The sequence below is a fragment of the Anarhichas minor genome, unplaced genomic scaffold (genome assembly GCF_050575085.1).
Source record: "Anarhichas minor isolate MPS153535 unplaced genomic scaffold, ASM5057508v1 ptg000030l, whole genome shotgun sequence".
Taxonomy (NCBI): Eukaryota; Metazoa; Chordata; class Actinopteri; order Perciformes; family Anarhichadidae; genus Anarhichas; species Anarhichas minor.
The window spans coordinates 6969317-6982500 of record NW_027466476.1 but is presented as its reverse complement, the minus strand read 5'-3'; the positions used below and the strand labels follow the sequence as shown (position 1 = coordinate 6982500).

Below are 13184 nucleotides of genomic sequence, written 5' to 3'. Positions count from 1 at the left end.
CCTGGGGTTCACTGTATTGCTCAGGTACACTTCGACATGTGACACGTCCCAGTCGAGGATCGAACCGTTGACCTTGCGGTTACCAGACAACCCAGTGAGCCGCAGTCGCCCCTAAAAAGTACAAACAGATGATTATCTCTCTTCTGCTTTGAAGCTTTTGCTGTTGTTTGTTTGAACAAAACTCTGTGGCTCGGAGACCACAGGAACCTGAGAGCTTTTATGTTGGGACCAAACATGAGATGACAATAACACAATAGGTAGGCTGAGTAACAGGGCTGTAGGTCGAGTCCCGCCCCAGGCTGGGCAGCAGAGTCACTTCCAGCTGTAACCTGACAATGTGTCTTGTTGAAGACATCGCTGATCCCTCTCATCTATTTCCCTTTTTCATCTCCCTCTTCTTTGTCCTCTCCTGTCGTCTCCTGTGACTGTTATTTCGTCCTAAAAACCTATTTATTGTCGTGCACGATAATTTTAGGAACCCAGATAGATAAATCTGTTCCGTTTGTGGCTTTGATGCAAGCCTTCCCAACTGCAGCTGCTTGCGTGTTGGTGTAGCCTTGCTTCCCTTAAATCCTTCACTTTGTACACCGTGACGCAGGTATTACTTTGTGTACATTTTTAAAGAACTAAATTTTTAGGAGCTCAGTGATTACAGCAACGGTTGACATCTTGTTTTTGGTTTGCAGCCGTTTGTCCTCGGGACAAAACTGTAGTATTTAGTTTGAAGTCAAATATAAAGAATGCACTTGTTTTTATGTGTTTTTGGAAACCTGCTTTACTCTTAACCTCATCCTGTGCTTGTGTTTCCTCCACAGGAGTGGGGAAGAGCAGTCTCCTCCTGCGATTTGCAGACAACACGTTTTCAGGTGTGTGTGTGTGGTTGTGCCTCAGCCACTGTGGCGTCGTTTCACGACTTTTCTACTTTGCTTTTGGAGGTCATAGCGTTGATTTTTTTTTGTCGGTGTGCGTGTTTGCAGGTAGCTATATCACCACGATCGGTGTGGACTTTAAGATCCGGACGGTGGAGATCAACGGGGAGAAGGTGAAGCTACAGATCTGGGATACGGCGGGGCAGGAGCGCTTCCGCACCATCACCTCCACGTAAGTAGATCCACGCACACACAAGCACATTTATCAGGGGTTGTCTGGTGACGCGAGATATTTTCAAATCTGAAACCAAGAAAAGATATTTGCGGTCCTCAGATTAGGGTTTTATTTGAGGAAACAGTTTGTAGACGACTAGAATGAGTTGGTGCTGCGCTATGAAACTGGGTGGAATTCCCCACACGTCTTAATTACAGATGTGAGAGGGAGGCTCTTAGTCTACTGTGGTGCTACATGACGGCAAGGGGCTGCTCTCATGCTTCTAGTGTGTGTGTGTGTGTGTGTGTCACACTGCTGTCCTGTGCTGTACTAGTTCTGGTCCGTACCAGTTAATGTTGAACCCACATTATTTTTATTGTTGTATTATTTCCCGACATAAGAGAGCAGGAGTTCCGGCTCGTAGAAGTACAGATGTCCAACACGAGCCCCTTCAGCTAATCTAAATCCAAACATTTTTGTCACATCACAGCTGCTCATTACTCTTGAATGGAAACACGTTCCCTGTTGGGCAAGCTTTGGAAACACACCGCATCTTTTGCCGTGACTCCTGCGGCTCACAGCACAGTGCAAATGAATAAAACTGGATTACTTTAGTAGGGAGGACGAAGCAGTAGTTAGCCTGCAGGTGACTGGTTTTAGATCCGTGTTATAACGTTTTGAAGCTTTAAAGTCCCAGTGAATCGGAAGTTAGAGCTTCTTTAGATTCTCTATTGATTTTTTTATAAAGTAGTAGTAATAAAAGTGTTGTAATAATTCAACAGCACCAACTCTGTACAGAACATTGTCCCTGTTACTCCGGATAAAAAAAGTTTACATTGGGACTATTTCTTTGGCGGAAAGTAGTTCAACTTTTAGATCTGTTGATTATTAAGACCAACAGGGACATTATTTTCTGGAAAGACAATCGGTATGTCATTTACCAATGCTGTGAACAACACAAACAAAATACTTTCCCCTCCAAATCTAAGAGATAGATAACTAAAAATCAAAACGATCTGTATGGTCACAAGCTGCGAATTCGAATTCGAAGGATCAAATTGCCACCTGCTAGCCGCTAACTGTCTGTTTGCTGTTTGGTGCTGAGCAGGTAGTGAACAGTTGGGCTTTAGACTGACTGTTGCTTGTGAGAGTAGTGAGAGCGAATCAAAACAGCGGGCTTGTAGGCCATAAAACCAAAACAATGAGCTGAAAGACGCCATAAAGCTCAGTAGAACTGAGAGGAATGATTCTAAATAACAGTCGTGCTTTAGTGTCTCACCGTATCGCTCTGCTCTGATGTCATCTTACCCACTCTCACTTGAATTAAAACCTATTAAACCCACTGTCCACGCCATGTGAGCGTTGTCCTGAACAAGGCCAGCAGGGCATGTTAGATAGTTGATATAACGCACTAGCACCACTGCAGTAATGTTGTTTAAACACCAAAACAAGCCAGAAAGCTTGAAATCCTCTGCAGTGCTGCTGACGCTCCGGCCCCTGAGGAGTACGGTCGTCCTAGTTCTGCAGGAATCCCTCCACCAAGCAGGCGGCCTATTTTGTCTGACTGTTCACTGTGCTGCAGCAGAGTGGCGTGGTGCCTCATTACCTCCTCAACAGTTTTCACTGTGAAGCTGGATCGTAAGCAGAATCCTGCTCCGACGACTCGGGCGGACTGGCCTGAGGTGGCGGCTGTATGTCAGATGTGGCTGACGCACAGCTGCCATTAGCCTCAGGCCCAAATCCTATTTTTTTTATTCTGAAAAGATCTTTAGCAAAGCTGCTTTTGAATGCTGATGCTTCTCCACCTTTTATACTGTATCAAGTTTACAACAAGTATTGACTGTTTTCAGACAAAAACACACAATCATGTCAAATTCACACACGTGCCACATGATGGTTTTACGTTGCTTAAACACTGCTGCTGTAACGCCACAGCCACCGACACACACACACACACACACACACACACACACACACACGTCTGTGTGGAAGTTCTTTAGCGTGAGTGAAGATGACATGAAGTTCCCAATTTGTAACACCTGTTAGTCCAAAGTAAGCCGTAGAGGAACAACCTCAAAAACCGAACGGTTTTATTATCAACATACAATTGAATAGAAACATTTCCAATGAAAGAAACGTGACATTTGTTTTGTATAATGTTGATTATAGTACTTAAAATGAAAGAGAATCGAAGTCGATGGGTTTGTGGTTCAATGCCTGAAATGAGGTCTGTGTTTAACACAAGCTTAAGAGATTTTAATGTTTTGTTTTACGATGTTACTGGTGGTGACGTGAAGTCATGTGACCATAGTGTTGTTCGTTTATTGCCTAACATTGGCTTTATACCTGCGGCGATTGCATTTACGCTTTAAAAATCACAAAAGTGGTGTCCATTTGTGAAGAATATCTTGCTAAACATGCAAGCATCCTAAACGTATATTTGCCACAGATCCTATTTTCTGCAATAATCTAATGAAAAATACCCAGTGACTGGCAATAAGTATCCCCAGTCTGACTCGAATCAAGGTGGTCACATGGTCAGCGCCTGAAACCCTGAGGCCATAAGGGCGCCTCTTGATTGGTGGTTTGTGAAGGAAAAGTCCAGTTTATTAACATTTTATTACCCTGTTTGTGCAGAGTTTTACTGCAGTAACGGTGACTGCAGGTTGGGGCCTGCTGTGTGTGTTTGGTAGTTAATGGTTCTCTATCCACGTCCACTGAGCTCACACACACACACACACACACACACACACGTAGCCATCCACCTCTGCTGTCTGGTGTACTGCTGGACATTGGGGGGGGGCATGCTCCGACAACACCGTATCCCCACTCTGTCCCGCCACGCAGAAACACAGACACACACCCACACATAGTCATTCTGACAAAGGGGTCTTTGTGTCTGTTTGGCGAGTGCAGCTACAGTGAGGATGCCCCCGTTCTGATGCCCGGTGCACGGGTTTACAGTCAAACTGTCCACCGCATTCTGGTTTAGTTGTCTGTGTGGGACCGATGCTGGTCTCAGGCCAGAACTGTTTTAACTTCTCTGGTGACTTACCAACTGATTGTCATGCACTTAGTTCATAACATGTGGTATTCAGGCGTTCAGGGTTACCTAATGTCAAAGGCTGACCGTGTCTCTCTCTCCTCTGCATGTTCAGATACTACAGGGGAACGCATGGGGTCATAGTGGTCTATGACGTCACAAGTGCAGAGTCCTTCGTCAACGTCAAACGATGGCTTCATGAAATCAACCAGAACTGTGACGACGTGTGCCGAATATTAGGTGAGTGTGCACGTCTGCGTTCAGGAAAAAAGCCCAGGCGCTGCTGTCATCTCAGCACCCGTCACCTAAAAATACACCTTGAATCTAGTACACACGTTTTTTCTTTGTATTTGTTTTATTGGCAGGCATTGTATAATTGTTCCCAACTTAGCTCCTGTTACATCACCGTGGCACTATTTTCCATTTTCAGTGGGAAACAAAAACGACGACCCCAACTCCAAGGTGGTCGAGACGACTGACGCACAGAAGTTCGCCGAGCAGATGGGAATCAACCTGTTTGAGACGAGTGCAAAAGAGAACATCAACGTTGAAGAGGTAACTCGTTGTCTCAGACTGACGCCGTGTTCTGTGCGGAGCGGTTTGTCTCGTCTGGTATGCAGCGCAGCTCCGCTGAAGGCACTTTCTGGCATCAACTAAAGATTTTCTTTTACCAGCGGAGACTTGAGAAAGTCCAGCACATAACTCATGTAAAACCACACATTGTGATGACTCTTTTTTTTTTACATATTAAAGGACCAGTGTTCAGGATTCAGTGGCTTCCCTCTGAACCCCAAACAGTTCCAGTGCATCCTACTCACTGAGTCCTACACCGCTATGGAAACATCAATAATCACTGCTCGTAGTAGAGAGAACTCAAGAATGTCTTGTGTGCAGTATAACGTAGTTATGAATATTATATTCCATTTCTGCCAATAAATCCCACCTAAAGCCTACACACCGGACCTTTTTAAACAAACAAAGATGTAATGTAATAATAAGCAGAGTTGCTTTATATTTTTTATACCTTTTTGGATGGAGCCAGCTGTTTTCACCTTTTTCCCAGACTTTATCCTAAGCTAAGCTAACTAGCCGTTAGCTGGAGCGTCATTTTGAACGGACAGAAAGTGGCGTCGACCTCCTCGATCACAGAAATTCTTTGTCGACTAACACTCGTACGATTTTGTAAACTAATCGATTTAGTTGATTTAATCAACAGATCTGTAAAACAGAGTTCCTCCACAAAGAATCGCACTAAAGCACCGCTATGCATCTTGTGTTTACCAGAGAAGTGCTCATAAGTCATTCAACATGAAAAAGCATTAAAAAATGACTCGGTTGACAAAAACGACCGATTAGTTTCACACGCAGATTTCAGCCAGTGGTTTTTCAGCACTGAAGCGGTCTCGTTGCCGTACTCACCACACGATGTCGGTCTGTGTTCTTCTCCTGCAGATGTTCAACTGCATCACAGAGCTAGTGCTAAGAGCCAAGAAGGAGGTGCTCGCCAAGCAGCAGCAGCAGCAACAGAACGACGTGGTCAAACTCACCCGGAACAGTAAACGAAAGAAGAAGTGCTGCTAGCAAACTCGGAAGCCATCCACGAAAAGGCCGGCGGCGTCTTTTCTTCACACATTCATTTACACAAGGACTCAGAGCATCTAAATTAAAAGAGCAGATAAAGATTTAATAAATATACAGTGAAAGATTTAAAAAAAGAATAAAATAAATGGGGAAAAAAATGTCCCGTTTGGACTAACTAATCATGAAGACTTCCAAAAAAACCAGTGTACAGATTTTATTAGAGGTCAAATCAAGTTTTATTTGGAATTGAGCAGATGGGCACTATTGACCTGAGGTCCTCCTTCCTTAAAGGATCTGCGAGCCGACAACCGATCGCCACAATGCTCCGATTTATCTCCACATACACCCCCCCCCCCCCCCCCCCCCCCCCCCCCCCACTCGGTGTCTCATCTCTCCTTCTCATTCCACTGCACACGGGACATTCAGAGTCGAGTCTGACTCTGCGCCTGAGGAGGAGGAGGGTTCACCTTTTTCTGGATTTATTTGTTTGTTTCTAGTTTAATTTGTTTTGGGTGGGGTGGGGTGGGGGGGGGGGGGTGTTTTTTTGGACCGTGCGTCTGAGTGAGAGTGGAGGTCGCACCACCTCTCTACAGTTAAAACATTTCAGACACCTTTGTTCCCACGACTCAGGCCGAGAGATCATGAACTGTTAGATTTTGTTTTATTTGACTTATGGGGGAAGAAACACACTGACGATGACGATTGGTAGACGACCGTTAGCAACTAATCTGATGGACAGAATTGGTGACCTTTCACGTTTTGTTTTTCTTTGTCTATTTGCCAATCTTCCCATCCTTTAACCTCCAATAGTGCTGAGCCAACAAGAATTGATTTTATTTTTTTGTCTCCTTTTCTTTCTTTTCTTTTAAAGTGCGACAGAGCAGTTGAACCCTCTCTGAAAGCACCATTCACTGCAGTCTTACTACTCTTTGCTTTTAAACCTCTACGTCCACCTTTAAAAAAAAAAACAACAAAAAAAAAACAACAACAACAATGATACTGCCAATATTCTACAAAAAAAACAAAATAGCAGCTCAGTGGTGCCCCTCATTTGGACTGTTGCCATAGGGGCGCCTGGTTGGCCATGAGGCAGAGTGAATCAGGATCTGATGGGAACCTGTTGAGTCCTCAGGAAGTGCTCAGGGCTGCCCCCCCCCCCCCCCACACACATATCAGCCCCTCTCACAGCGACGGACTCACCTGCTGCATTTGGTTCATCAAGGGAGCGCGAGGAGGCTCCTGCTCTGGAAACTGTTCTCGTGGTCGTCCAATCCATAGCCGACTGTGTGTTTTGAGCATGTAACACTTTGTTTGAAGGGGTCTGTGAAAGGTTATGCCTGACATGCATCTTACACTGTCCAGGATTTACTGTATTTTCTCAGCTTGCAGATTATTCTAAACAGTTGACTAATGTTAAAGTCTGATGTCATGTTTTTTTCTTTGCTTTCAAACACGTCACCCCCCCTCCCCCTTCTACCTGTTCAATTGAAGTGTTACCTCACAGTGTTTCAGGCCTCCTCCGCGGTGAGTGTGGCAGTTAATGTGAGAACAAATGGAGATGGACTGCAGCTCTGGATCCCAGTGTGTTGGGGCCTGAGCGCTCTTTCTGTGCACCGCCAGGGTTTGTCAGAGGCCGAAGCGTCTGTTACTGACACATTTCTTTTTGTTTTCTTTATTTTGAATTTGGGAGAGCAGTGAACGGAGAGTGCTGAGCTTCTCTTTGGATGCGTTTAGTGTTCGTCCTCTGGGCAGACTCTGGCAGCTGCTTTGGGATCCTGTCACCTCCGGGGCCTAGGAATGGTATCAAATCCCACATTTCTATTCGTTACGTGTATGTATATATAAATATATTTGTGTGTTTATATTCAGTATAGAACATACACACATAATTAGCACACCAAACTGTGCATGTGTAAAACATGCCCCGTGTGGTTGAAACACACACTCGTCAGCTGTGGTTTGCTGTACACTGGAGAAGAAGAGATGTACTATTCATTTTTCCCTACATGAATTTAATCAGTAATAAACGTTTTAAAGGAATAAATATTTGACACATAATGACTGATCTCATGTGTCAGTGATTTTGAGGCTTGGTCTTAACATAATTTTAAACCTGTGTCTTTATTTTTATTTTTTGCTTTCTGTGAATAAAATTGTACGGGAGGAAGTGTGTACTTGTCTTTGGAAGCGTGCTCCTGTCTGTCTTTGGTGTTACGTCGAGAGTTCATCATGTCCAATGAGAGGAGTTCCAGTTTTCACCCGTAGCTGCAACAAGTTTTAAAAAGAAACGTATCAATCATGGTCTGTCTTTGTCTTTCATTTGTCCATCAGGTCTTAGATGTTCACATCACTAGTAACCTCGTACCTGGTTTGTTGGTTGATGGAAAGGCAGGAATTTAAGTCTCATCTGAACATTTTTGATACTGAAACATATATTTTTAATCTTTAGTTTGGGGAATATGAACATGCTGGGGATACCAAAGTTGACCAGATCTTTTTCACAGTAGACACTTTGACCTGTTGAACACAGGTGTTACTAATAACATTACTCGCTGTGTTGCAGTGATGTCGTCGATGGCAGGAGCTCCATCAATGATTCTCCTCCAGCGACAGAATGTCTGCAATTAATTATTTTATTTGGGAATAATAAAGACGAAACGTGCAGTTCATGTTCCCGTATAATGTTAATGCAGCTTGGCTCCTTTTGGCAATATTTGATATTTTGACACGCTGCTTTCATTTCCATCTTTAGAACACGTGTATGAATATGACTGAAGCAAACTTAAAATATTTATATGCTCGATGAAACAAAATCTTTTCGGTCAGGACACACAGTATCATCAGTGGTGGAAGTATTCAGATCTTTTACTTATGTAAAAGTACCAATACGGAGTTAAAAATGCTTTGTTACAAGTAAAAGTCCTGCGTATATATGCTTACTTAAGTAAAAGTACAAAAGTATTAGCTTCAGATTATACCTACAGTACTAAAAGTAAAAGTACTCATAATGCAGAATGGCTCATTTCAGAATAATATAATATTGAATCCATTAATGTGTTCATTTATGTTGCAGCTGGTAATAGAGGAGCTCAGTTTAATGACAAACTGCTCTTTATCCATGATAACATATCGATGTATTGGTTGGTTTATTTCTTGTGTTAATAATGATAAATAATAATAAATCAATCTGAAGCGGTCAGACACATATGGTGCAGTAAAATGAAACTGTGACCTGGTGGTGGCGCTGGATGACTGATAACTAAAGGCATTACAATTCATCCTGGGGGCGACATTTACTTTTTTGTTCCTAATTTAATGGCAAATCAGTAATTTCACTCAAAACTACAAATGTCAACCTCCCTGTGGCGCTAGAGGTAAAGTCAGGGGATCATAAATGTCAGTAGGCCTCATCACCTGGGAACCATTAAACATCTCAGTGAGATTTGTCCCAGTCCAACCAGTCATGTTGAGATAATTCACAGAATAAGTGAAAACTCTCACCTGGTGGTGGCACTGCAGGGAAAGTTCATAGGTCACCATTGGAGCCACACTGCTAGCATGTCTGCTAATAGCTCTTCATTCAAAGCTATGCATATTGAATTCATCCAAACCTTTTTGAATTTTTCTTTAAAAAAATCCTTCTTTGTGTTGATCCATTTGAATAACCAGCTGAGATGCCAATAAGACATCCTGATAGATGTGTTCATGTTATATTATTGGTTTGAGCTTCTTCCTGCTGCTCATTGAATGTGTTTGTTGTTGTCATCATGCGGTCAGTGACATATAATCCTTTTGTACAAATGACATGTCATGCAGCGTTTGTTGGGGCCCTTCTATCTGCTATAATTGTATTCTTTGTGTGGTTTCTCGTATTTCAGCAGAACGTTAGAAGCACGAGCAGCTTGTCTTCAACACGCCCGACTACGAGAACCACAGAAGGAAAGCGTCAGCATTTCAAGGCCAAGTCAGGGGAGACAAGCAGATTGCAAAGTATTTATTTGTACAAAAGAAATCCCCAAAATGCTAAGAAAATTGCATGATAATTATTTTGAATAGTTTGAAGCGTTCTGTAACTGAAACAGTGCCGTTAGTCAGTGGTGAATGGAAGCACTCACACGGAGCACAATGAGCCCACCGAAAGCACTACATTCCAAAACAACATCCGATCAAGTGGAGACAAGCAACGGAGAACACACTCAATGGCATGTCCGTCTGTCACTGCAACACACACACACACACACACACACACACACACACACACACACACACACACACACACACACACACTCACACACACACACTGCGGCAGCATTGGGATGTTTGCCACACTGACACGCAGCTGCAGACGGACTCCAGACAATGCTTTCAAATTCAGAAATGAATCAGTACAGTGTCTTAAAACAATCAAACGAGAAACAAACGGTAATCATGATACAATGTGGACAGAACCAAAAATGTTACAACTTATTATTTTTCTAACAAAAAACGTGACATGAAGTGAGACGATTAACAGTCCGGTTATGGCAGCAGCGACTGGTGTTTAATCCAAGTTTCCCTCCGCTGCCAATCAGCCAATGGAGGGGAATCCCAAACTACAAACAGCTGGATGTGAAGGGTCAGTGTTCTTAATTCACCCACTTTAACACTTTCCCTTCAGACAGGAGCACTGACAGAACTTTCTAATAAGGAACCCTTTATACAGAGTATAAACAATAAATACAGCATAATCTGATTCCTGGAAGCTTGTGAAGTTAGATTTAGAATTGCAAACATCTTGATATTCTCATTATATTACTGTTTGGATTGGTCTTGGTTATTTTATGGTTTAAATTATCTTTTGGGTTGTTTTAGGTTCCATTTAAGTTGATTTTAGGAAAAAATCTGAATACATTTCTGTTTAACTCTGATCTTTTTTATTGTGTTATCTTATATAGTTAATCTGTTACTCATTGTTAGTGCTGCCTACCTTGGCCAATACATTCTTTAAAAATATATATATTCTTTTATGTTATTGGGGTATGGAAGCCATGAGTGAGGAAAAGAAAATCAGTTTTCTAAATCTGATCTTAATGGTTTTCTCTCCTGTGTTCATTAAGAATAAATGTTCACCTGTAAAACTGGTAGAGAAAAAGTTTTGTCAGGTGAATTTTTTTTTTTTAAGATTAGTTTTTATTTGTTGTTTGCAGTGCACCACAACCCAATCTTCTAAATTGGACTAAATGTTTTTTTCCAGGTGAGTTTTGATTTTTTCATGCACTCTAAACACAAAGTACATATAGTGTGTGTTATCCTGTTATGTCAGTTTAAACTCTCCTGGAAGAACATGAATGCTTGTGTTCCTATTTAGAACATGGGGTACTAGTGCACCTCAGCCTCTTGTGGCCGGAATGAGTAAACACTTACTGTTTTCACAGATGAATAAAGAAAAAAACTAACGTAGAAAAATTATCAAAAATGTTTTCCCGCCTGTTTCACAGATTACATTTTTTTTAAGGAACTTAGAAAGATTGTCCTGCAAACCCATGTTTTCACCAGTTCTTAGGTCATACACACAGGAGTTAACTGATTTAGAAAATGGATCACCAGAATAAGGCTTCCCTGGTTACATATAAAAATCTGTTTAGCTCTTTAACTCATCAGGAAGACTTATAAATCACATGACCTCTGATCTCCTAGAAAGGTCTGCAGGGCACTTAGAAAATTTATTTATTAACGGTAATGCAGACCGTTGTCTAGCCTGTTGTAGGAACCCTTAATTAATGACTTTTTTTAACAGTTATATTTAGAGATGATGTTCTAAATGTTGCTGTTTGTTTATTAGAAAGTGAGAAACTCTTGACTCCTTAATAGAGATTTTTTTAAATGTAGACTGACTTAACGTTAACGTAAAGAGTGAGTTATCAGGAAGCGGTACCAAGAACTGAATTTCCATTATTTGGGGCACTCTTGGATTAATAATCAAGATTCATGAGGCTTCTTGGGGTCTTCCCGGTTAGTTACGCATCATCTTGGTGACTAATTTGGGTGAAACTGGTACTCATGAATCTCTCTCCAGCTCTACTGCATGCCACATCCGGACAGACATACGTATCAGTGATAAGTTCCACCTCATCAGTGGAATTCCTGCTCACCGTTAGGACACACATGAAAATATCAGCCTAGAAATAACAACACACAGGTATATTTCCCCTAAAAAAAGATTTTCATTCAAAAAGGTATGCATTTTTTTCTTATAAATATAACGATTTTGTCCAAACCTATTCAACTTTTTTATAAAAAAATCATTCTTTGGGTTGATCCTTCCCAACAACCAGCTGAGATGACGAGAAGACATCTGCATATAGGTTTGCACAGCTGCATTAGACACGAGTACAAACACAGACGGACATGAGACATCACGATGCCACACTAAGTCATTCATGCTCGGAGATTTCAGGTCAACACATACTGTATTACTGATGGAGTCACAGATATGTCGCCTAAAACGGAAGCCCGACAGATAAGAAATCAAAGTGCCCATGAAGTATTGAAGCAATGAGAATGGAGGTAGACCTTTTCTATGAGCAGTGAACCAAAGCAGCTCAGACCTGGAACGAGGAAGTTTAGTGAAGTTTCTGTACAACAACATGCCTTCTAATGATCAGAAATTCAACAGGCTATTGTTGAGCTGGATTGATTGAGAGTTGATGAGCATTCTACATAGTTCTTCCTCCTTCTCAAGCTGATGTAAACATTTTTTTAAATTTGGTCAACTAGGGAGATGATTGACATCACGAGGACAATGTTGGACAGTTTTTTCTTTGAAAAATGATAAATACTTTAAATGTTAAGTATAAAGTGAACTGTGGAAACCTGGACATGACGATATCACTAACTTCAGTCACCCAAAGGTTTATTCAGATGTTGGAGATGAGCATGAAGGCCTCATAGACTTCACCACGGACCCACAGGCCTGACTACAAAGTGCTGGTTTTGAAACACTCACTCAGTTTAAGGATCCTCAAGCTTGATTATGCCTCTTTAGCTGCTAAACGCTCCACCGTGTTCACCGGGTAGCTGCTAACTGTCTGCCGTTTGATGCTGAGTAGACGATGGTCAACCAGTTTATAACAGCTTTTTGCAGAAAACAGCTGCCTACTGCTGTTGAACCAAAACAGGCCATAAAAACCAAACAATGAGCTAAAAAAAGATAAAACACTCGTGGAGCTGATGGTGATAATTCTGTGGGTTTGACTATGAGTTAACCCTTTCACATTACACATGGTCTACGTAAAAAAATATTGATTAGTGCAGCTTTATGAAAGTGCAATAGGAAGTGCAGAAAGTTTATTTTTTTTCTCACTTTGATTGGCGGTTTGGGCCATGGGCATTGCACCACGGTAAATCCTCACTGTGGAATTCACCTGCACAGCTGTCAGTAAAAAAATAAGCATTCTTTTTTTATAATTTGTCCTGTCAGATATGCAGCACACTATGG

General features: G+C 41.9%; 1 protein-coding gene across 2 annotated transcripts in view; it reads left to right on the top strand.

The window, feature by feature from the left end:
* The window catches only part of rab35b (RAB35, member RAS oncogene family b), a 9830-nt gene extending 1822 nt beyond the window's left edge, over positions 1-8008 (top strand). Inside the window, exons 2-6 of one of the 2 annotated variants that reach the window (XM_076104363.1) lie at positions 816-866; positions 978-1101; positions 4242-4366; positions 4557-4681; positions 5579-8008. In XM_076104363.1, the coding sequence (XP_075960478.1) occupies positions 816-866; positions 978-1101; positions 4242-4366; positions 4557-4681; positions 5579-5707 (554 nt within the window). In that variant the 3' untranslated portion in view covers positions 5708-8008. The remainder of the gene's footprint in view (positions 1-815; positions 867-977; positions 1102-4241; positions 4367-4556; positions 4682-5578) is intronic. The other variant, XM_076104364.1, reaches the window with a different exon arrangement.
* The last annotated feature ends 5176 nt before the right edge of the window (positions 8009-13184 follow it).